This window comes from Ammospiza caudacuta, chromosome 6 (assembly GCF_027887145.1).
Source record: "Ammospiza caudacuta isolate bAmmCau1 chromosome 6, bAmmCau1.pri, whole genome shotgun sequence".
NCBI classification, from domain to species: domain Eukaryota; kingdom Metazoa; phylum Chordata; class Aves; order Passeriformes; family Passerellidae; genus Ammospiza; species Ammospiza caudacuta.
In genome coordinates, this window is record NC_080598.1 from 60,048,026 (window position 1) to 60,072,172 (window position 24,147).

The following is a 24,147-nucleotide window of genomic DNA, read 5'->3' on the forward strand; positions in this document are numbered from 1 at the left end:
AACATTCCAGCTGATGATTCTCAGTCCATTTGCTTCTTCTGCTTCTTGAACTTGCACTGTTACCAAGCAAATATTTCTCCATGCTGTGCCTGTTCTCAGTGCTGAGATCCATGCTTATTTCTGCACCCACTTCTTTCACTCCCCTCCAATTTATAAAGATCATTTTGAATTCCAGTCCTGCCCTTGTACAGCTTAGGGTTATCTGCAGAATTAATGAACATCCTTTACCTCCTTCCATTTTAATACACAGTAACTCCAGATCTGCTGGAGACAGGGCACAACAAAAAGCTTATCAGCAAGTTCATTTCCACACGTGTGGGATCAAACCATGATAAGCAGTGAAGTTCACACACCATAAAATTGAGCAAGTCAAGCATGAAAAATAATTTATTGTACTAATTTCCAACAGGCAATAACCTTATGTTCAGAGATAAGGGATTACAGACATGTCTTACATGGACAAATATTCTCTGAGCCTTCTCTTTCCAGCTCACCCAGGCCACAGCAACTTCAGTCTCCCACAAGAAGTGTTCACCAGGTGGATAAAGGCACCACAAGACAGCTGAAGTATCCCAGTCACTGCCAGCATCCCTTCCAGCATCACCTGTGCTTCTGGTCCCAGACACTTCTGTTATGTTCAAAGGTATCCAAAGCAAGCACTTGGTGTTACGTCTGACATTTTCATTTTGTCATTAAAATTAACATTAATATTTTCCAACTGGATCCTCTAACGTCGTTTTCTCCTCTTGGGGAGAGATACTTCTGAAAGAAAATAAAGAGAAGGGTTTCTCACAAGCTTTTAAATCCATCTTCCCTCAGGGGAGTTGTTCAAGTAGAATGAATTCTATCCAGCACAGGAAATTAATTAGATAAGCTCTTGAGATCCCCTCCCAGTCCCTCTCCCCATGATTTTTAAATATGAAAAAAAATCTTTCTGGGTTCTATAGCACACTGTCATTCAAAGTATCAACTGAAATTCCATTAATATTGTACTTGAAAACTTACTCCATCTTAAAACCTTTCTGCTCCTCACCAACACCTTTCAGATTTTGTTGTGAATTTGACAATGGAATACTCATAAAATATCTGAAGAGACTGCTTATGGGGATTTTTAATGCTTCAGAATTTACTGGAAAATTCTGAGAAATGGGAGAATGTTTCTTATTTAGAAAGAAACTTTTTATCCACAACAAGTGGACAAGTGAAGGGAAAATACACAAAGTACAATATTAAATGCTCCATGGCACCTTCAATCTGACCATTTAAAACTGAATGAATTCCTAATGTCTACAAATAAAAGTGACCAGAGAATGTAATATTGCTTCCATAGTACAGGATGCTCCTTTGCTTCTAAAAACAGCAAATATAAATATACAATGTCACCAAAAATGTATTTTAATACATTTAAATGTATTAAATTGTATTAAATATCCCTTGTATTACATATCCTTCCATTACATACAATTTTGGATAGTAATTTACTACAGGTTTTTTTATACTGAGCCATGTTCTCAAGCAGCTGAGAACAGACCCTTGAAGCCTCTGAGTTGCTGAGCAGCTCAGTATCATCCAACATTGCTCAAAACTTACAGTGGAGCTGCTCTGCAGAAGCATCATTCTGCTTTCTTTTTGCTTCCCAATTAAAATTACATTATTTCCAGTAACCTGAGTGACAGCAAAGCCATTCACTGCCCTGCTGCAGCTCCCAGAGTCCTGCCCTGACAATGTCAGATAACCTCCAGCACAGCAGAGGATGCTATTGCTGTGCTGGAGCTCAATCCATGGAACACTGCCCAGCTCAAAGTAAGGCTGGAGAGGAACCTTCCCTCCCCTCAACAAAGGTGAGGGCAGCAAGGGCTCTTCTCTCCAAAGTTCAGAGTTACCAGAACACTTCTGTAAGTGGGTGACTGACCAAAAAAATCACTTTTCCCTACACACTGGAACTCCTCAAGACAAACTTGTATTACAGAAGAATAAGATTGTTTTAAACTGGACATAGTGTGTTTTAACTTTGAACACGCTATGATGAAATCTATGCAGAAAAAAACTTACTCTGGGGATTTTGCCATGGAGTTTTAAAGTTTCAATTTTCATGCAACAATTTGCAGGCTAAAACCAAAGCTAGCTTTTGCAAGGCAGCAAGACATGATCCAAATATTAAAGGGATATTAAAAACCAAGCCACTGGTTTGCTGGAATTGCAATCATTGTACCTCCTTCCTCTGAGTCCTCTTCTACAATTATTGGCATCCCAATATGCCGAGTTACAGCTTCCTCTGCCACTTGCTTTTCACCTGCACACAGATTTTGAGGAAAAACTGTCAGCTTTTTTTTGCTTCTGCATCATTCATCCAGCAGTTAAAAGACTGTTCACTGCTGCTCTCCTGAGATGCTGTCAAATGCTGCAGACAAACCTGCTTTTCACAGTACCTTCCATATGGCTCACTAAGAAACCTTCAATAACAAGTAATTAACACTATCAATTTAAAGCAAATTAATTACCAACTCAGTTCAGTAACTCACAATGCCCTTACTGCTCCAAAACACTTCATCTGCTCTTATAAAGTCAAGCAAAGGCAACACTGCCTAATCCTCATCTCTGAAGAGGGATTCATTTCCTCAGTAACTTTTTTTTCCCTAGCAGAGGCTAAGCAAGTCTGAAAACTGAGTGTGGAACTTTGAAAATAAATTCCCATCTTCAAAATAAAGACAAATGAAAAAGTGAAAAGACAAATGAAAAAGTGAAAAGACAATTGAAAAAGTAAGGGCAATCCAAAAAGTAAGGACAATCCAAAAAGTAAGGACAATTCATAACCATTTTGCTATTTAGTGTCATTTGAACTGTAAAAATAAGGAGTAAAGAAAAAATTTAGACAGCAGAGCAACTTCTATCAGTTGAAGAGTTGGATATCAGAATTTCCTTAGGAAAAGTACTTTCTCAGTGATCAACAGCAAAATTTAACAATTGAAAAAGTAAAGACAATTCAAAAAATAAAGACAATTCAAAAAATAAAGACAATTCAAAAAATAAAGACAATTCAAAAAATAAAGACAATTCAAAACCATTTTGCTGTTTAGTTTCATTTAAACTGTAACAAATAAGGAGTAAACAAAAAAGAAGTTGCTCTGCTGTCCAAATATCAGTTAAAAAGTTGGCTATCAGAAAGAGAATTTCCTTAGGAAAGGGAATTTCTTAGTGATAACAGAAAAACTTAACCCAGCTAGCAAAGGAATGGATAAATTTTGCAAGCTCCCCAGGTTCATGGAGGCAATGGAGAAGTACCTCTAACTTCTGAAGAACCTCTCCTGGCTGGCTGTGGTGTCCTGCTGCCTTTTTTACTTCGACCTGGAGATTTCCCACAACTGGGCCCTGATTCAGAGGAGTCCAACTGCACTTGCCGATGTCTCCTGGATCTGGAAACCTGAATGACACAAAAACACTGAATTTCTACAGCCAGGTCTTGCTGTGGGTCACTTGACAAATCAGCAGAGACCAAAGCATCAACTTAATGTCAGGGTGGAAAAGGGATAGAAGGGGAAAGAGGGAGGGAGGACCCTCAGTAGTTGCAGTTCTTCAGTTTTAACAGGACAATGCCCTTCTATGATTTAATGGGTGTATAACCTAAAGTGCAAATAATGAAACATTCATTAATTCCCAATCCATTCTGTTATTACCTACCCATGCCATGCTGCATCCCCCAAGACAAAAGAAACACTTCCAAATCTGCTGCTCTGTAAAGCCTCTTCCCCATCATACTTTGCTTAAGTGCCTAGAAAACATCACTGCACATTCACAAGTCTGGACTGTTATAAAATCCAGAGCTGTGTTTTATTCAATGACACATTTTTCAATATGAGATTTTAATAAATAGAGAAAGGTGAGATGTTTCTCATAGGACTGCTAAGAAAGACAAACCAACAATATTCTTTTAAGGGAGAAGCTACTGAAACAAAGTTTTCAAGAACTTGCAACTGACTTTAAACTCCCAAGTCCCATTTACACAGGCATCTTCCAAGATTCCAATATCTAAGATACAAAGAATCTGAGCAATTAAACTCTCAGGTATTTTTATACATCTTGTTAAAACTCCATCTACTTAAACAGAGAGGAGATATTAAAAGATATCCTGTAAAGGAAAATCCCCCAAGCACAGGCCTTATCTGCATTGTCCAACAAGAATAAGAGCTTTGGGTTTCCCTGCTGTGTTAGGAAAACAAAAACATTCAAAAACTGAATTACAGAGTGCAGTTTTAACTCATTCCTTTTAGACCCAACCTTTACATTAAACTGGTACTTAAAACTTGAAAAATAAAGACATTTCCCATTAGCAATTTTGATACCCACCTCAACAACTGCAGAATAAGACTTGTATTTGATTCTGGCCAGGGCATTTGCTCTTTCAGAACCCTGTAAAGAAACAGGAGTCCAGTCAGAAAACATTCTTATTCTATTCTAGCAGTACTGAAATATTGCATCAGGCAACCACTTGAGCAATAGCTCACTACAGCTGTAACTCCATAATTAGTTCTACAGAATTTCCATGCCACCAAAATGGTACTTCAAGGAAAAAAAATTCGTTAAAAAGAGCATAATCTTGGTTGCCTTCACTGTTACAAAGCCCAGGAGGATTCAAATTTGAAAATTCACATCTTACCTAAATTCAAAGCAGATACCAGCTGAGAAAATACAGCTCATTTCCCTCCTCACCTGAGAGAGACTTTTTATGGTGATCATGTAAGAGCTGTCACAGCAGTGAATGCTCTCAGCTCAACAGAAAACAATGAGAGTTAAAAACAAAACCCATGGAACCAGCACCACCAGCTGTCCTTGGGCTTTATTTTGAGACTATCAAACTTTGATCTGCACTGCTTGGCCTGAGATCTGAAGTCAAAAAATGAACAGATCTGGCCTGTGCAATGCAGCAAAGCTTCCTCACCTCTGATTTTAGCAAAGTCTCCTCTTTCTTTCTGTCTTCTGCTTCAGGAACTACTTCAGCATTTCGGAGTAATTTCTGTGGGGAAAAAAAGTGTTTTTCTTTGAACATCTGTGATATACAAGACAGCTAAAAGCCAAGAACTGTAAAAAACAAGACAAGCATTTACACACATGCTCATTTTCTACATCTCCCTTACACTGTGGCCTTTCTTTGATCCAGAAATGTGTTACAGAGGTATTTAATAAGGTCAGACCATCAGGGGTTCCCTCTCAGCAGTCAGCTGTGGTATCCCAGAGGGAAGACCATCCGCAAGTAATTTCTTCCATACCACATCCCTGCCTCAGGTTTCACACACTGCATGCCTTCAGTGTCACAGTTCCTTCTCTTCCAGTCTGAGATGTAATCACAGCAAGAAATCCAATTCTTCCATGTTCACCCAACCTGCTAAGGCCCCACAGCACAGTGGTTGGGGGTACCTACCATTCTGTTCTGCTGCCATTCCTGATGTTCCAAAGTTATGTCCTTGAGATTAACCACAAAGTCATCTTTTATCAAGCTCAGGGCCTTGTCTGGCTGGGATTTGTCAGCTGAAATGACACACTTCATTTTCTGGTAGTGGTCGTGAATATTCATCAGTTCCTAAAATTAATTTTTTAAAAGTGTCTTTCAGGAAAAAAAAAAAAAGATTCCAGCAGTAAAGCAATATTGGTCCTCAATGTACAAACCCAGAGTATAGAAACCATTCTAAGGAGACCATTGGCATTGGACCAGGAGGAATGTTAGAAACTGATTGTGGTTAGATTATTTGAGTTTTAGAGCCAAGGAATCCTGCTAACCAGAACTGACCCACCAAATAAGCTAAAGAAGAAAGAGTATCTTATATTATTTAAACCAAGAAGGTGATTCAGGACCACTGTGATTCTGATACTGTGGTTCCTTTTCATCTCTTTGGAGGAAACATTTTACTTCACAGATTTCTGTACCACTGCAGTCAACCTTGCTGATACACATTTGAATGAAAAAACCTGCAAAGAAAGTTCTGCCACTGAGTGATATAAGAACCTTTACCTGGCTCTATATAAGAACTTTTACCTCACTTGAATTACTCAGGTTTTTATAATATATAATAAATAATATAATAAATGCATCATATAATAAAAATCAAATGCATTTTCATATAATAAAAACCTCAATGTTTGAAAGGAGAAATAAAGGTGGGAGAAGGCTATGAACTTGCAGATAAGTAAATTCATATTATCACAAGTATCAATCCTCCAGCTGCAACCTGCAGATGTATCAAAACAAACATGCTTCCCCACTTTTCCATTTTTCTCTAAGTGACAATTAACCATTTACACCCTTTTACATCTTACTGAGGCACAACCACAAAACATTAGAGCATATTTCAGTATTGAAAAAGGTACCACAATTCTTCCAAACTAAATGCCACAGTTCTGAGTGTCTGGTAATTACCTGAGTCTGCATTCCACAAAAGAACAAGACTGCTGATTAGAGAAATTACAGCTCTTGGACAACAGAGAAATTAAAACAAAAAAAACCCCAATGATTAATCTGTATTTTAAAGTTACTGTACCTCCAATACATCATTAGTGATGAGGCTGTTTACTCTATTACTTGGGTCCTTAAATTCTTCTTTAAAATCATTTTTCTCAATCTTCTTCTTAGTTCTGTAGGTCAGCTAAAACAAGAGGAAACATTTGTAACATAAAAGAAAACTTTAAATGGCATTTCCTCCTGAGAATTCCTACTGCATATCCAACAATCAGGAGATGGGAGATACTGAAAGGCATAAAACCACATAAAACAAACAGCTTTGCTGTCACATGCTCAGAGGCAGCACTTCTCATAAGTTATTGTTTAGTTAAGAATTTAATCCAGCCACTAGACTAATTTCCCCAACTGGTAAGACATTTCAAATCCATCAGGAACATCAGAGACTGAAAAACTAAAAACTATTTTCAGGTGAGAAGCATTCAAACATCCTCTATTTTAAGTGGCCTCAAGGCTGAGCTGACCATGACTGCTGTTGAACTGTCAGGCACTGAAAGATGAGGGTATTTTGTTTAAAAATGTAAGACATTAATGTAATAACTCACTGGCTTTGGCATTGCTGTGAAGTGGAAGGCTCTGGCAAGTCTCAGTCTCCTGAAGATATAGACTGCATCATAGTGCTGGGCATCAAGCAGATCCAGCTGAAATTTCTGGATTTCAGGCCAATGCTTGAGTGCAATTCTGATCTGCAACAAAACAGTTACATACTGTTAAACCAATACTTCAACCATAAAAATTAACTGAGCTGACTACTGTGATCTACAGTCTGATCTGACTGCAGACAACACCTGCATGTCCAGAGCTGCAGAAAGGATCCCACCATAACATCTGTTATTGCCATCATCATTTTATGCACCTAAGATCATTATTATGCCACTTTCTTTGGCAGTGACATGGAACACAAGTCCTCTCTGACATTTGAAAACATTTATTCTTCACATTCTGAAGTGTGTGAAAAATAGTCTGCACCTGGGACATTCCCCTTCACTTGTGATTAGGAAACAATAATCTCACCAAGTTGTGCTGCCACTGAAATGCTCATAAATGTTTTCTTTCCCTTGTTTCTTCCTTTCTCCACTCTGCCCACTTCCCTTTCTGCTTAACTTTCTGGATAACTCCTGTATCCTGTTATAGCTGTGGCTTTAAAATTGTGCCTAAATTCATCTTCATAAAAAGTCATTGATTCCTCTGAGGTCAAAATATGAGCCATCATGGCATCATTGTAGACTACTTCTAATTCATTTTGTTAAAGAATTTGGACTCAATTTTGCACGTGCACTCAACATACATCACAGAGTTCCTAAGCAAGCCACTTCTCCTTGCACTGAGTTTGTAATTCCTTTAGACATTGGTCTCCTACCCTAAAAGCAGCAAGGAGGGTGTCATTCACCCTCTCAACCCTTTTATGAATTCTTTTTCAGGTTAACAGCAAGTGGAAATAATTCAGTCTCCATTCTGTTGGAATTCTGAAGAGTAACTCAGCCTGTAATGGGGTTCACCCTACAGCTGAAGAACACATTCTCTGTCCCTGCATTTTCCAGTAGCTTCTAATCTGGTTTTAAGTATTTTTGTGTTGAGAAAGCAAGAGGAAATGCCCTAACCATTTATGATAACAAAGCAGACAGCAGTGTACCACATATCTTATGCCTAGCATCTCCTGAGAATAAAACCTCAGGAACAATTACCTTTTGTTTTGGCTGACAAAGCTGGGCATTATAGAGCCCATACAGAAGGTACAGAGCACCAACTCGGATCTGGAAAGAGTAGGGGGGAAAGAAGTACTGCTGGGCCACATCCAGAGTCTTCTTTGTGATCTTATTCCTCTCCAAAGCTCTTATTCTACCACTAAAGCAAATAAACAAAAAAAAAAGGCAGTATGTTAAAACAAGTAAATATAAAACTGCAGGCTTTAGGAGAATCCATAATGCCGAAACAAGCTTTAGATGTTTTAAAAATAGAGAATCATTGGATGTCCTCAGCTGGAAGGGACCTGCAAGGATCACTGAGTCCAGCTACTGGCCCTGCAGAGGATGACCCCAAGAATCACAAGCTGGCAGAGTTCAAGAAGAGTCCGGACAAGATTCTCAGCACAGGCTGTGACCCTTGGGGTGTCCTGTACAGGGCATGGATCCATGATCCGTGTGGGTTCCTTCCCACTTAGGATATTCTGATTCAAACATGCACGCCCTACGATCACACTTTTAAATCTCCCGAGGATCGCACCAAGCTCCCTGCGGAGCCAGCGCTCAAACCACACACATTCCTAATGCACGAAATACCCCGAATTTAACACTCTCTTCCATCATCACAGACGGACCGATGCTCCTCTGAACTTTCTTTAGAGCCCAGCCAGGCAACCCTCTCCCTGAGCCAGGCCGGAGGGGGCACACGGCTCACTCACACCTCCTTTAAGGCTGGCCTGGCCCGGGGGGAAACTGAGCACCGGGGCTGCGGGGCTGGCGAGGGGAAGGTGAGGGGAAGGAGAGGGGCAGGGGCGGCTCGGCCTGAGGGGCGGCCGGGAGCCATCTCCACCATTACACCATCCCACCATCCCCCTCTCCCTCACTAGAAGATGGTGTGGAAGCGGCGCTCCCTCCACAGCTCGGCGAAGCGCTCGAAGCGGACGGTGTCTGCCTGCTGGAAGGCGTCGAGCAGCTCCTCGCAGTCCTCCTTCAGCCCCGGCACGCCGTCCATCCCTCCGGCTCCGCGCTCACCCTGCGGCCGCTCCGCGCATGCGCCCCCGCACCACAACAGCCGCACGGCGCCTGCGCACGGCCCGTGCCGGGCGGGGCTGGGAGGAGCTGCCCGGGCTGCCCGTGAGGGAGCGGGGCTGCCCGACCTCGGTACCGGGAGGAGCTGCCCGTGCTACCCGTGAGGGAGCGGGGCTGCCCCGATCCCCTGCACTCCCGCCGCGGTGCGGCCCCGGTGCCGTGAGGAGCTGCCCGTGCGGGAGCGGGTCTGTCCCGACCTCGGTGCCGGGAGGAGCTGCCCGCCCTGCCCGTGAGGGAGCGGGGCTGTCCCGACCTCGGTGCCGGGAGGAGCTGCCCGCGCTGCCCGTGAGGGAGCGGGGCTGTCCCGACCCCCTGCGCTCCCACCGCGGTGCGGCCCCGGTGCAGTGAGGAGCTGCCCGTGCTGCCCGTGAGGGAGCAGGGCTGCCCCGACCGCCTGCGCTCCCGCCGCGGTGCGCTCCCGGTGGTGCCGCTCTGTGTGGCGAACCCGTCAGTGACGAGCGCTCGCTCTGCCCGCCCTGAGCGCTGTCCCGCTCCTCCACGCCGTGGAGGGAGAGCCCGGTCCACAGGCAAAATGCTTCTCCGAGCAGCGCATCCCTGGGTGATCCCGGGGCGCAGCCCGCGGGGATGAGCGGGTTCCGGCGGGATGAGTAGCGGCGAGGTTGGTGCCGCTGTACCACAGCCCACAGATCCCGGGGACGCTCTCGAGGCGCGGGGCTTCACATCCCCGCCCCAGTCCCCACAGGCGCTCGGGGGCCGTGACCCGGCGGGCTCGGGAGCAGCGGTTCCCCCGCGGGAAGGGCGCCCGCGCCGCGCGGCCGTGGGGACGTGACACACCGCCACGCTCCGGTGAAGGGACACTGCCGGCCCCCTGCGCCGGTCCCCGCTGCTCCCCCGGCTGTCCCAAAACCCCGACGGCTGCAGGAGCCCCGTTTCCGCCTGGGCGAGCGCGGCACGCAGGGATAAGCCGGCGGCCGCCCCCCCGAGCGGCGGGATGCCGTGCCCTGCCCTGCCCTGCCGTGTCATATCGTGCCGTGCCGTGCCGCCCGCTCCCCGCATGCACGGCCACACGTAGGCGGCCGGGGCAGCGGGGCGGGCGGGGAGGGGGCCGCGGCTGCCGAGCCGCACGTAGGGTGGGTGGGTGCGGCCTCGCCGGCGGCGCGGAGCGGGCGGCGGGGGCTCCCCTGCCGCACGTACAGTGAGGGGCCAGCGGCCACCGAGGCGGCTGCCGGGACCAGCGCCGGCGTCGGAGAGCCCCGCACCGCGGTGAGTACGGACCCGCGGCACCGGGCACCGCTCGGGGCAGGGCGGGCAGTGTCCTGGGGAAGCCGGTCCTGGTGCCCGGGAGGCTGCGGTGCCCCTCGGGCGGGTCCCCAGAGGGTTTGAGGACGGGGCTCAGGTTTCAAGGCGGTGTTGCGGTGATCGCCGCTGCGGTCGGGGCTTGGCTTGGTGGGAGCGCGGCTGGACAGCGGCACCTCGCCGGGAGCGCTCCCGGGCCGGGCGCCTGTGCACCCACGGGATGCGGGGCTCGGCAGGTGCGGGATCCCCCCTGCCAGGGGAAGCCACGCTTCCCCTACAGCGTGTAGGGAAAGTATGGGCTTGGGATAGAGCCTTGCGTGGTGTCTTTGGGGTGTTTAAATCTGCAGGAGTTTTCCCAGCGACCGGGTAAAAAATTCATATTTTGCTTTCTTAAATAATCATGCACTGCAAAATGAGTGTTGAATTCTGCTGGCTACGGTACCGTGATGTTCTCCAGTTCACCAATAGCATCAAGTAATTGATCCAAAAGTCGCTTCTTACAGCGAGGCGCATCAAGCTGTCAGCTCCTACAATGTCAGGAGCTCCCACAGTGCTCCAGGCATGCAAGCATCTTTCCATGTTTATTGTATTTCCCAAAAGGTTGCTGGAGTGCAACCTTTAGCAGCCTTTATTAGGAGGTGATTTGCCATCGGCTGAACAGCAGTAGCCTTTGAGCACCACTGGTTGCCAATATCATTGACTATAGGAACAGAGATATTTGTAGAGCTGTTGCATATGAACTGTACAGAGTTTAGCAGGAGAGCTGCACCTGCCAGGGTTTGGTTTGCAATTTTTTCCTTTTTCTGAAAAGGCACTTTCATCTATCATTTGGATTCATGTTTGGAGAGGTAGGGCAGTGACCCCATTCATCCAGTACGTGACCCTGACTTCAACAGATTGTACTGATTTTGGGACAGAATGCCAACACTGTTAGGAAAACAGATATAATGTTCTCCCCCTGCAATGGATTTAAGGATTCAAAGCACAAGTAAGTCAAAAGTGACCCATCATGGAGCGAGTTCATTGTTACACACAGCTCAAACCAAGCCCTCTTTACTTACAGGAGTCATCCCTTAATTTAATAGGAGCAGAGGAGCCTGGCTCTGGAGTGGTGCTGAATTTGTGAAGCTCAGAGTGTGTTTCCTGATTTTTGTTTTTCAAACGTGCAGTGAGTGAGGTGATTTCTCAGAGATGATGTTTCAAGGAACGCTATATGGATTGTTTTTTTCCTAAGGCAGATGGGGCTGCATGATGCAAGATGTAGTGAGGATGAGGCTGTTGTACCAATGTGAATGTGCCCTAAATCTTCCCTTGCAGGAAGTTTGGGTACAATGTAAAGAATGAAAATGCAGAAGAATAAAACCAAGTAACAGGGTCTCTTCATACAATTTCTCTGATGTGGCATATAACATTTAATACACTATCAATTTTTTGACTAATTAATAGTCTTCTTCATCACCTGTGTTTTCAGTGTTCCTTCAAATTATTCATTAATACATTTTAGTACAATACCTTCAAACTAAAAGAAAAAATAAATAGATGATGTAAGGAAGAATGTGCTGGTTACTATATCTTCTTCATACTCAACTACTAAACAAAAGGATGAAATCCTATTTGCTCTATTAATTCCTAGTTTATAAGTTGCAATTTAAAAGCTATTTATCCTGCACTGATATAAACAATGGGTTTTCCAGGTGCATGTGGCACAAATTTTTTTTTTAAATACCTTATATGATTGCATTAGAACACATTTTCAAGTTGAAAACATGAAAATAAATCATGAATATATTTTATTAAATAGCTTATTCCACCTTCAGTATGTACAACCTGGCGCATGCCTCCTGCTTTCAGACCTCCCAGCAAGCACAAACATTGCAAAAGCTTTTTAATCTGTGCAGAAGGAAGTGGCATTGATTTAAGGAGACAGCAGGAGTCACAGGTTCTTGAGATATTTGTGTGTACTGACAGCAACTGAAATCACCTGGAGACACGGCCGTGGTTTCAAAGGAGTTTGTTTTGTTACTAAGGGTATTCCTGGTGTGATTAATCAAAGAGGCTCCATAAATGTCCTCTGTCCCTCTGGCTCTGTAGCTGTTGCTCTCTCTTTGGCTTCTTCCAGGAAAAGCTACTCCATCCCCATATCTGACTTGTTAAATTGTATGTTTGACCTCTTGTTCACACGCTGCTTAACTCAGATGGGACAACCACATGTGAATAGGATTCAGCTTATATATAAATATTATCTATTTATATTATATTTAATACAAAATGTATGTTTTTGGGACTGTGACCATGTCTGCTTGATGCCCAAGTTTCTGACAGCAGGTAGTAAAGTCTCAAACCTGCAAGGAGTTTGTTACTCTGCACAGTAGTTTAGTTCACTTTAAAGTCACCTCCACCTTTTACAATAGGGAAAAGGGATGGACAGAAAGATCACAGAAGTCACAAATTAGAAACAAACCCTCTCTTTTATTGAATTTTATACTGGTACACAATCAAAAAGAAATACAGTCACAAGTACATCAAAATGTTTCAAGAGAAATATCAATTGCAATACGTTGTACTTGGTTCCAAAAAAGAATTCCATTAAAATATACCACTTCTTCATGAGAGAATACTGCTATTATTCACAAAATCTACTGTACTGTATAAATCCAGCAGCAAACTCTTGAACTTTTTGGTAACTTGCTCAAGGTAAACAGGGAAGCAGAAGGAAAATGATAATTCAATTCTAGAATTTGGATCAAAAATCACAGTCCTCCAGAACGGATCTTTTCAGGGAGTCAAGTCATAATGGTATTTTCAATGAAAGCTGGATACCCAACTCGTGTGGAATTCCTATGAAAATGGACTTCCTACAAAGTCCTGGTGGTCTGTGAGCGTTTATTTTCATGCTGGACAGTTACAGTTTGAGCAGTGTGCCTTAGTGCAGTGACACTGGAGTGAGATGTGTGCTCAGGTCAGGAGCAGGGCAGCAGGGGAAGGGGACAGATGGCTGACAGGGACAGGATGCTCCCAGGTCCCACCACACTGTCAGGAAAGGTTCACTCAGCAGTGAACAGGAAGAACACTTGCCAACAGACACTGCCTTTAGCTGCCAGTGCTTAGCTGTTTAATTAAACAGCTCTTGAAGTAATGAAACATTACTATTAAATATGCAGTAGTTTAACCTGTAATCATCAGAATTACCTGACCCAACAGTTGTATTTCATTGGAAGCAGAGCTGATCATTCCATCCAAACTAAGCTTTGAAGTCCTTAAAACCCTCATCAGTGTTATGTGTAAATAGTTCTTTTGGGCCCTAATCTGTGATTCTTTAATTCAGTAATTACTTTGGGAGAGTTTAATGTGTGTACACAGATACTATTAAGTTTTGCTTCTCAGGTAAGTTGTTTCCATTTCACCCAAAGGCTTTCAAAGGTCACCAAAGTCCAAACCAGTCTCACTAGGTGGAAAGTATGTTAGCAAGAGGTACTTTGGACTTCAGGCTACCTTCATCTACTCATATCTTACACCCAAGACAAGTTACTGCACACCCTATGCAAGTGATTTCTGGGGAATTACAGTTGCAGTTAATTGTAACTACTTTCAGGTAAAGGAATGAATTATATAATGATAAATACTACTTTAAAAATTCCTTTACCCTTTAACAGATCATCACTGTTGATGATTAAAACATCAATAAAATCTGTACGTAAGAACAGTAATTGTACTATGCCCTGAAGAAGGCCTGGCTTGACTACTGCTGTAGTCAGGAAACCTGGAAGGTAACTGTTCTTCTCCTCAGTTTACCACTTTCACATAATTAGCATGTTCTATATACAGGAGACAATATTGTATTTACCCACAGTTTATTCTTTACAACAAAGAATAAATCACAGAATGACTTGGGTGGGAAGGGACCTTAAAACCCACCTAGTTCCAAGCCCCTGCCATGGGCAGGGACACCTTTCACTATCCCAGGTTGCTCCAAGCTCCATCCAACCTGGCCTTGGACACTTCCAGGGCTGGGTTATCCACAGCTGCTCTGGGAAACCTGTGCCAGTGCCTCACAATCATTAATTTCCTCATCATTTCTAATATAGTGTCTCAACATTTTAAAAAGCCAGCAAGTTGGTAAAGAAAGCATGCAAGAAGAACACTAAGAAAACACTTAGAAAGCTGTTTATTCTAGAAGCTTGTACTCCAAATTAGCTCTAGAATCCGACTGTGTGTTCCTGGAGTCTAAAGAGGCCAAAACCAAAAAGTTTACCTGGATACCTGGGGGGGGAACATTAGTAAAACAGAAATTTTTAAAAAAGCAACTGAAAGGTGAACTAGGTTTTGCAAACTGGCATCTGCATTTAGCAAAGCTCTTACAAGGCCATAGAAATTACTGCTCCTTTTCTGTGCCTTGTTCAGTGTCTTTAGGAGGCTTGGGGGGGATTTTGTTAGGTTATTTTTCCCCTACAGTAAACCAATACAGCTACAGCAGTTCATCACAGTAATCAAAATATTATTATGCATACTAAATGTTGTTATTATGCATACTAAAAAATGTTAGAATAGAGATTTTTAGGTGAAACATGGCTGAGTTAAATCTACAGCTGCTGTCACTAAGATCAGAGATGATCAAGGACAGGGTGGATGGGGCTCTGAGCAACCTGATCTCATGGAATGCCCATGACAGGGGTGTGGGAACAAGGTGATCTTTAAAGTCCCTTCCAACCCAAGCCATTCTCTGACTCCAGTGGGCTCATGACCATAAATCACATGGGGCACTTCAGTCTTCTTTCTCTTCTTAACACAGATCTTATTTTGAAAACTTTCTGCCTTCTTAGTGCACTGAAGAGGACCTGACAGATCCAAAGAGGTCAGGCTCCTCCAAAACACAGCCAAGAGAGCAGCAGAACACCTCTGACCTGTCTCTTGGAAGTGCAAAGGGATAATCCCCCCCAGGCCAGCTCAAAGTCTGGTGGGGCAGTTCAAAAGTAGAACCCAGCTGCACTTTTCACCTGCCTGCAAGACTCTCACAGAAACACCACATCAATCCATGCAGGGCTAAAGCAGGAGGGAGGCCCTAAACAGCAGGGGCTTAACCCAACTTCACTATTTAAACCTCCTAACTGCTGACACAGGAAGAAATGCCATGGAAAGAATGCCAGCCCAGACACAGCAGGCAAGGAGGAGCTCTGCTGCTTTTAGCCATTAAAAATGCATTAAAAATGTTCACTAGTGAAAACGTTCTCTGCATGAAGCTGCAGATGACTGCCCCACCTTCTCCTCTCTGTGCAGCTTCTACTCAAAACTTTATCAAGTGTGCAACTATCTTCTGCTGCCAGTGCCTTATCATTTTTTGTTAATAGTGTCCTTTTAATTTCACAGAGTTGTGGCAGTTTGGAAAGTGCTCCTTTCAGTGAAACAGTAATTTTAGAGAACAGGTTATGCTTACATACTATGACATTGATTTCAAAACACTGCAATGAAAACAAAAAGTTCACAACATAAAACCAAAGTAACTCCTGTGACACTCCATGGCTGATTACTTATATTGAGATAAGTTTTGTAAAAATAGTTTGGAGAATGCACAGAATATCTTGACCATATTTACACAACACAGGGTTACCAGTAGCATTGTGTTTTATGACAGCAAAATGAGGAAAGTTACTGGGTCAGCAGCACAAAAATGTGGAATAACTTTCATCAAGTACCAGCTTAATTTTCTAATCATGGAATTTTGTGATAGAAATCCATCTCAGACCAATCACTCCTGTCAATTTTACCTTTTCCTGCTTTCCTGTGTTACCTTGATAAAGCTTCCAGAGACAAGCCTTTAAGCTGTTCATAAAGATGAATTCTTTCTGCTCTAAAGTAAAACAAAGATGCTGCCTCCTTGCTGGCAGGTTTGCTCACTGCTGTGATTACAGGTTGAGAAGTGTAAGGTCTTTGGCGAGTGGTACAACACTGTCTGGGAGACTTCAGGACTGAACAGGCTCAAAGAATGAATGCAGAGATGTTACAATCAAAGAAGGAAGCAGTAGTTTCCAATCAACTCTAAGTTAAAAAGGGAACACGGATGAACAATAACCACTAACAAAAATATAAATTATCTCATTTCTCTCAGATAACACACTCCCCAAGGGGGCCTGGTCCACATATAGTTTATTGATGTAAGAAAACAATACAGTTAGTGTTAGATCCAACCACAAAGAGCAAAAAGAATGAGTGAATGAAGGTTTTGTACAGTACATATAGGAAAATAAGATGTTTGTGACACTATATATTTCTAAATAAAAAGGCTTCTAAATATATTCAAGTTATTGAAATCTACATGAAAACATATGGATGTTAATAGCAACAAGGTGCATAAAACCAAAACATCAAAATATTGAGCAACTCAATGATGTACTAGATAAAAGTTTGCTAACAATGCAAGATGTTTTACAATCTGCTTGAAATATCACCTATACCACACAGGGTAAGCTGAACATTTAGATTTAAGATCATACACAATATTAGCATTAACTTCAACAACTACAGGCAGGGATTTTTTTTTAAGCTGGCAAAGTGACTACTTTAAGAACATCAAACTTTCTCTAAATTGAGAACGTATCCAAAGAAAATGCTGCTAGCCCTTTCCAGATAAAGCCTTTCCTTTGACTTACCACACCCACTGAAGTCAAAAGCATAAGACAGCATTTGAGAACAATTTATATTACAACGTGACTAAAATAATGACATAATCCAGGTTTAAACATGTTTTCATAGGCAAACAAAAGATTCTTCTTAAAAACTAGTTTTTATAAATGCAGAATATATTGCATGAGGAACTGCTGGTATTTTTTAAGAAAATATATTGTGCGATTGTGGCTACAATGCACCGCTGCAAAGCATTGTTGTTTCTTATAAAAACTATTAACATAAAAAACTTACTTGAACATAAAGAGTAAGAGAGCACAAGTCTTCCAACTACCTATGAAAAGCAGGATGGAAGTATTGCCAGTTTTTCCTGTGTTGACATTTTACTAATGATAAGTTTTGGTGACCAACTCCCCAGCCAAAAAATAAATATATATTTTTTTAATCAGGTGCATATTTCAAAGCTGCTATTGCAAGTGTGTTTTAAATGTAATGGACTTAAAAGTGTACGTACCAAAGAATTATAAAAATGCACTAGAGTTTGAGTTATTGTTACATAAAGAACATATTAAAAAGACTGTCAAAATAAGTAGAAAGGGGATCAAAACTGAACTAACTGAATTAGTGCAGTACTGTAGCCAGGCTTCTAAAATCAGATATAGAAAATATAAATAGACTGCTTTAGGTGATGATTCACCAGTGTCCAAAAAAGGAGCAAGTTTTGTGAAAGCTCAGTTAACTTGATCCAGAGCTCTGAGCAGTTCTTCCCCCTGTAGCAGGTTTCTGTTGCCCTGTATGGGAGCGTTTACTTCGCAGTCGTAACTCGTGAGTTGGGGGAGTCCACTCTCATCCATCGACTGCCCTAGAAGTTTACTTGCTATGTCTAAAGAGGGAGGGGAAGGAGAAAAATGCACTTTATTCACCATGCTTAACCTCTCCTAGAGCTGTTCACAAGGAGCTATGTGTGGATAGTTCTGGAGTCTCTGTTCTCTTTCACACAGCCCCCTCCACCCCCTGTACCTAGGGAAGGAAGATACCAACCAGTTGATAGTAGAATGATTGTCTTTTGCTCCACTCCACTGTGATTATTTGTTTTGCATCCCTTTACACGTTTCCAAGCAAGTGATGCACTTCCTCCACGGTCACCTGTCTGCTGGAATAAAGACCCCTAGAAAGAAATAAAATTAATCTTCTTTAGTGAAAATTGTAGCTTTATAACCCTCCACATCCCTCTTCCAAATGAACAGTTCCTGTCACTAAGTACTAATATGGCATTGTTACAATTTAAAGTGGATTTGGTTCAGAATTTCCAAGTACACTAACTTGAAAATTATTTAACAGAAAACTGAATCAGGTTTCAAGACCTGACTTCCCTTAGAGAAAACAATTACAAAATCCTGGTTATCATCAGGTACCAGGCTCAAGATTAGCATGTACATGTACACAAACACACCCATTTAATTACCACTGCTCTGGGGTGAGTAAGCATCAGGTTTTCACTGCAGTCTCTAATGGCTTTCTGCACTGGAATTAACAGTGTAGGCAGGAGAGTCAGGAGCCTCAGCAGGCCGATTCTATCTACACATCTAGGATGTAAATTCTGCTTGCACTCCAGTTATTGCCACCAAGCCACCCAACCCAAGCCCTGTGAAAAATGCAGTCCTACACCAGCCTAGTGCAGATATGGCTCCTTAGCATATTGTTTTGACAGCAGAACAGAAGATATGGCGATTAGGAAGCTGTAAGGGATTCATGTAATTGGGATAAGGAAGAAGAAGCTGCCACTGAAACAGATGGGATGGAAAGAAAAAGCACCATCTTAGTATCAAGTCTGCTGGCAAAAGTACTTGAATCTGCAAAGTTTGGTCTTGTTAGTGACACTGACTGCTGCAAAAAGAGGAGAAGGTATTTCACAACACTGCCATTTCCTCAAAATAGTGAGGAACATATGTTTGCAGGTTAGAAAACACCTGTGTAAGTCAAGGGAGCAGCTGTGTAGTAGAAGTTATAGTTAACTCAGAGCTGCAGTTCATAGTGAGATTAGTCACCTACATTGCTGCTGCTTATTTTTTACCAAAAATGCATTCCAGCCCTACATGTTAAGAAGATTTGGCTTGTAACTGTTCCCATGTAGTGATTTATATCATTATTTTATAAACTCACTATAACACAATATTTTATCATCTTACTATATCTTGTCCTTGTCTAATTCTCCTGTTTTCTAGGAAGCTAAAGTAATATTTTACTTTGGTCTTCACTTATTTTCACTCTTGCAAAGTACATCCCACTTCCCTAGAGCTAAAAATTTGTGGCAAGTGTTTGTACAGCCCTAGAACAGCATATATTCTAAGCCTGGATTTAACATAATTTTTCTTCTGCTTGTGTGAAAGGCCTGTATATCCTCCCAGAAATCCATTGTGGAGAGAGAAGCCAAACAACAAAAGCACTTCTTAAAATAACTTCACTAAGACCCAGCTTCATGGAAATCCAGCTTCTGACTCTGAGAAACCATCACAATATTTGTAACACTTTTGTCAGATACAGACAAAAGAAAAAGTTTAGCAAAAGATGAAGTCTGAACCTGTAAGCATGAAACTGGCACTAAGCACAGAAGCCTGAACACTATTCCAGCAGTTCACACTGAACTGCTTGTGTTCTGTGCATTTAATAACATTCCATGCTGTTTTGAATATTTTACCAGCAAAACTATGAGCTGTAGCACCCTTGCATGAGAAAAGGGCAGTGGAAAGCAATAACCTTTCTTGCAGAGCTGTGAATTCTTACAGGGCTTCTGGAAGCAGCAGAACAATGTGCATGGAAGTGCAAAGCATTTAACAAATGAAAACAATCACATAGAAATGGCATAGAAAAACTGATTTGTCTTATGCCCAGACTGGAATGCTAGAACAGGAGTAAGGAGTGTTCAGAGGAAAAATAATCCTGCACTGTAAGATAGGGTAGATGACTACAACTAGGAGGTGGCCCAGCAGAGAAACAAAGAAGCTCAAAGGCTACGCTGCCATACAGGAATTAAGACTAAGACTTCTTAAAACTTGACAAGTGGGAATTTGCAGTGAAGATGAGAAAGAACAGTGTGCAATGGCAAAGCTCAAGGTTTCAAAATACTGAGAATTGACAGTGAGAGACAAAGATTATGGAGACAAGGTACCCTTGCGGAAAATAACAAGCTGGACAACCCCCAATCAAGTGACACAAATGTAGGACTATCTACAAAGTTTCTTTCGAATAGCTGGGACAGATGAGGATGAGCTATTCCCAAGTGCCCACACTAATACTAGAGAGAGCATGCATGAAGGGAGTGGCAGTAATAGACATCAGCTAGGTTATTAGAGGAGCTCTCTTCCCTCACAGTTCAGATGGTCTTATCTGATTAAGCAAAGGAATCTCAGACCCAATGGAAAAATAAAAGCATAGGAAGAAGCCTAAGAACACTAATCTTCAGTGTTGACAAATGTGAAAACTGAGTTTGAATTCAAAAGTTAAATAAATACAGCAATTACACATTTAAATGTGATGTCTTACACTTGTGCATATTCTACTAAAGAAACACATATGTTCACAGAAGAGTATCTTCTATCTAATCAAGAAATGCACATGGGTGTAGAGGGCCCTTTTGAAAAGTTGACAGTAAAAGAGAACTAAAAGTGGAGTATCTGCATATATAGATCTATTAAAATTTCACTATCAATTATCTCTCATCCCAAGATTCCAGTGCTTACCAACAGCTTAACTCAGAAGTCTGCACTGATGCCTCATTTCAGAAATTGCAAGGTTAAAAGTGAATATTTTAAAATGGTAAAACAAAACTCACAATTCCAACTGCCTGAAAAAGTGAACCATCATGTTCCATTTTTCGTTTTCTCTGAGCATTATGCAAAGCTAGCATCTTTGGATTTAGATCTTCATCCAGTGCAGTAGATCTAAGAAAAATTGATTCAGGCTGTTAAGACGTTTCTACTTTCCTTGAGCCATTCTTCTTTGGTGGACACTTTTATATACAACATCACAGAATTTATGAGCTCCACTACTTTTTGTTCATAAATTGACTTATTTCAACAATCATTTTCTATGAGCATAGCAAATATTAGCCTTTAATCTTGCTGTGAAGCTCAGAATGAGTTTTAACAAAAATTTTTAAATCTGCAGAAAAAAAGCATAAAAGTTCAACAGTTCACTAGCAACAGAAAAAAGGGAAGGAAGGGTGAGGGAAAGTCTACTCTGAATATTTCTATGTACAGATAAATCTTTGACATATCACAAATCTCATGGTTGACTTAATATAGTTTTCTATTGTGATAACTAAGTACTACAGGCACCACGGATCATCACAAAACACATTTAGCTTGAAAAGCAATATCTATTGCTTGTAGATATCTGTACATCTGATATCTGCAGTATCTGCAGCACAGACTGTAGTTGCCTCTTACCTCTAACACAGTGGACAAGGAAAGCACCAGAAACATTGTATGGGTGTAACTACCTGAATTGCCTGCTTTTTTATAAATGCTGCACACCAGGTACAAGAGTAGAATAGAATTTTTACATGAGGTGCTTAGGTAAAGGCTACCATGAAATTACCTTTAGAGGAGTTTACTATTAAAAAAGGACTCATTTGACATGTCCAAATTTAAATGTCTGTGAAGAACGCTGAGGATGAACACACAAGAGCTGGCAGAACTTATATCTAATTCCTTGAACAGGCACCACAGCTTAGGCTGCACTTTTAAAATACCTTTCATTGAGAGTGACTGTTAGCAAGCTGGGTGTTCCTGGAGAAGGCTTTTCCCCCTGCTCCACCGTTCCCTTCCCGGCCCTGATGGGCGAGGCAGTTCGACTCCTGCTCCCCGCGTAGGGCGAGGCGGGGGCGCTGCCGGGCTCAGGGCCCCCGCGCGGGGGCGAGGAGGGGACCACGATCGGCTTCACCTCATCCCCGTGCTCTGCTGGCTTCAGCTTCACCTCCTCGGGGCTGGCCCCGCCTGCCTGGCCCTGCTGCTGCTGCTGGAACAGGGGGATGCTGCTGCCTGCACTCTGCGAGCTGGACGAGCTGCTGCTCTCCAGCGGGGACAGCTGATCGAAGGAGCGCAGCTGGAAGTCATCATCCATCGGGATGTACGGAGCCAACATCTCTAAATCTAAATCCGTTTCCTGGAATGGACAAGAGGGGGAACTTAGCAGTGTGGAAGAAACCTCAGCTAGGACTTCATCAAGGCTTTTCCTTTTACCAAATCCTTAAAATTTTTTTTTTTTTTTTACATTTTAATCAAAATATTACATAAAAAGGGAAGGAGGTGCCTAAAAACATTCAAAAAAGAAAATAATTACACTCAAAATTCTTTATAATCTTATTCTAAGTTACTGTACATTACCTGAGTAGAGAATGGATTTTTTGCTTCTGTATCTATGGCAAAGAGTTTCTCCACTAATTCCAGTTTGAATTCACTGGCCATATCATTATCCACATCAAAGCAGTAGTCGTTGGGACTGCTGGGCTGTGAAAACATTTTGAACACAATTTTAGGTTTCTGTCACTGCAACACTTGGCATTGTTACCTACAGATTCTCTGCAAAATGTTCTAATGTAGAAACTAATCCCAAGCTGTAGCTGCACAAAATTAAAATGGGAGAGGAAAACACATTTACACTCAAATTTACCCCACCAGGGAAGCATTGCTTAACTGAAACCTGGAAGTAGCCTCTACAGGAATTCACTGCAAATACTTTGCTGTTTAGGGAAGCTGTATCTGAACCAGCTGAACAAAAAAGATCAATCCCAAGCTCTCCTTATTGCTGTCAGATAGTACTGCAGACATTTGCAAGACTCACTTTAATAAAAAGATATGACAATTTATCAGTTTCCTCAGATCATGGTGTGAGCTTAAGTCATAAGGTAGAAATAATTTCCAATTCCTGTCCTGGCTGCATCCTTTACCAAATCTGCCCCACAAAGCCCAACAGCACATCCATTTTAATGACAGCATATCCAAATGACAACACTCACCTCAGGTGAACTTTGGCTGGTACTTGCATCAGAAGGGCTGGTTGGTTGTTCTTGCACCTGAGGCATGGTAAAAGAAAGTTCGAGTGGCTCTGTGTTTGGCTCCAGCTTTGATACAACTTCTCTATTGAGTGCAGGATCAGCATTGCTACGAAGTGGCTTTGTAGTTTCAGAGGCAGGTAGTGGGGACATTGCCATATTTATATTCTGCAATTTCTCACTGGATGAGGGGAGCATTACATCATTATACAAAGGAACTTCATCACATTGTTGTTCATCAGACTCTATAAAAATTAAAAGAAACCATCAACCTAAGTAACAGTACTGTGTGTGTCTATGGACCTCATTAAATTGAAACAGCAGCTGAAATACCACTGGGCAAGTGGTACTGGGAGGTTATTTTATGAAATCTATTATAAAAAGTAACTTTGCTAATTAACATGCTCTCCAATTTAAACACACACCCACCATTACTGCTGAAATCTAGAGAAATAATTGTGTCTCCAGCAGCTGGGGCTAGCACAGTTAAAGCATCTGGTTCCTGTTTAAGTTTTTCAAATAGGCTGTTGGTATCATCCAGGTCATCTTTACTGAATATTTTGGTCATTTTCATGTCAGGAGACTCCACTGGTTTCAGCATACACTCAGTTTGTCCAAGGGAAAAAATTAAGTCCTTCTGAACAATTCCACTGTCAGACAGAGAAGAAGATGACTGTTAAAGAACAGCTAAAAGCAATAAGTTCTGGACTAATAGCTTTGTAGGTTGAAACCCACCCACTCTCCCCACCCAAAAACCCCAAACCAAAACAAACAAAAAACATCCCACCACACATATCCCACAAAATTACCAGGATAAGAGCTTTAAGAATTTATTTTGTTACTCATTCTTTCCTCAAAAGTAACAGACAAAGCAAGCACTAATTGTGGTGCAATCATAAAAAGGTAACAAACATAAACATGCTTTTCTGAAAGCATTG

At 42.2% G+C, this 24,147-nt stretch overlaps 2 protein-coding genes across 2 annotated transcripts in view; both read right to left on the reverse strand.

The window, feature by feature from the left end:
- Positions 1-235: 235 nt before the first annotated feature.
- Positions 236-9,211, reverse strand: SNAPC1 (small nuclear RNA activating complex polypeptide 1). Its single transcript, XM_058807509.1, has 10 exons — positions 9,075-9,211; positions 8,194-8,353; positions 7,054-7,194; positions 6,531-6,635; positions 5,417-5,575; positions 4,937-5,011; positions 4,345-4,407; positions 3,283-3,421; positions 2,213-2,293; positions 236-762 (listed from the first exon to the last, which is right to left on the reverse strand). Exons 1-10 carry the CDS (start codon positions 9,200-9,202, stop codon positions 728-730), a joined length of 1,086 nt encoding a protein of 361 aa, XP_058663492.1. The 5' UTR covers positions 9,203-9,211; the 3' UTR covers positions 236-727.
- Positions 9,212-12,985: 3,774 nt separating this feature from the next.
- The window catches only part of HIF1A (hypoxia inducible factor 1 subunit alpha), a 33,541-nt gene continuing 22,379 nt past the window's right edge, over positions 12,986-24,147 (reverse strand). Inside the window, exons 9-15 of the mRNA XM_058806172.1 lie at positions 23,639-23,859; positions 23,174-23,454; positions 22,542-22,664; positions 21,908-22,320; positions 20,987-21,095; positions 18,196-18,322; positions 12,986-18,037 (exon numbers count right to left, since the gene is read on the reverse strand). Coding sequence (XP_058662155.1) covers positions 17,886-18,037; positions 18,196-18,322; positions 20,987-21,095; positions 21,908-22,320; positions 22,542-22,664; positions 23,174-23,454; positions 23,639-23,859 — 1,426 coding nt within the window. The 3' untranslated portion in view covers positions 12,986-17,885. The remainder of the gene's footprint in view (positions 18,038-18,195; positions 18,323-20,986; positions 21,096-21,907; positions 22,321-22,541; positions 22,665-23,173; positions 23,455-23,638; positions 23,860-24,147) is intronic.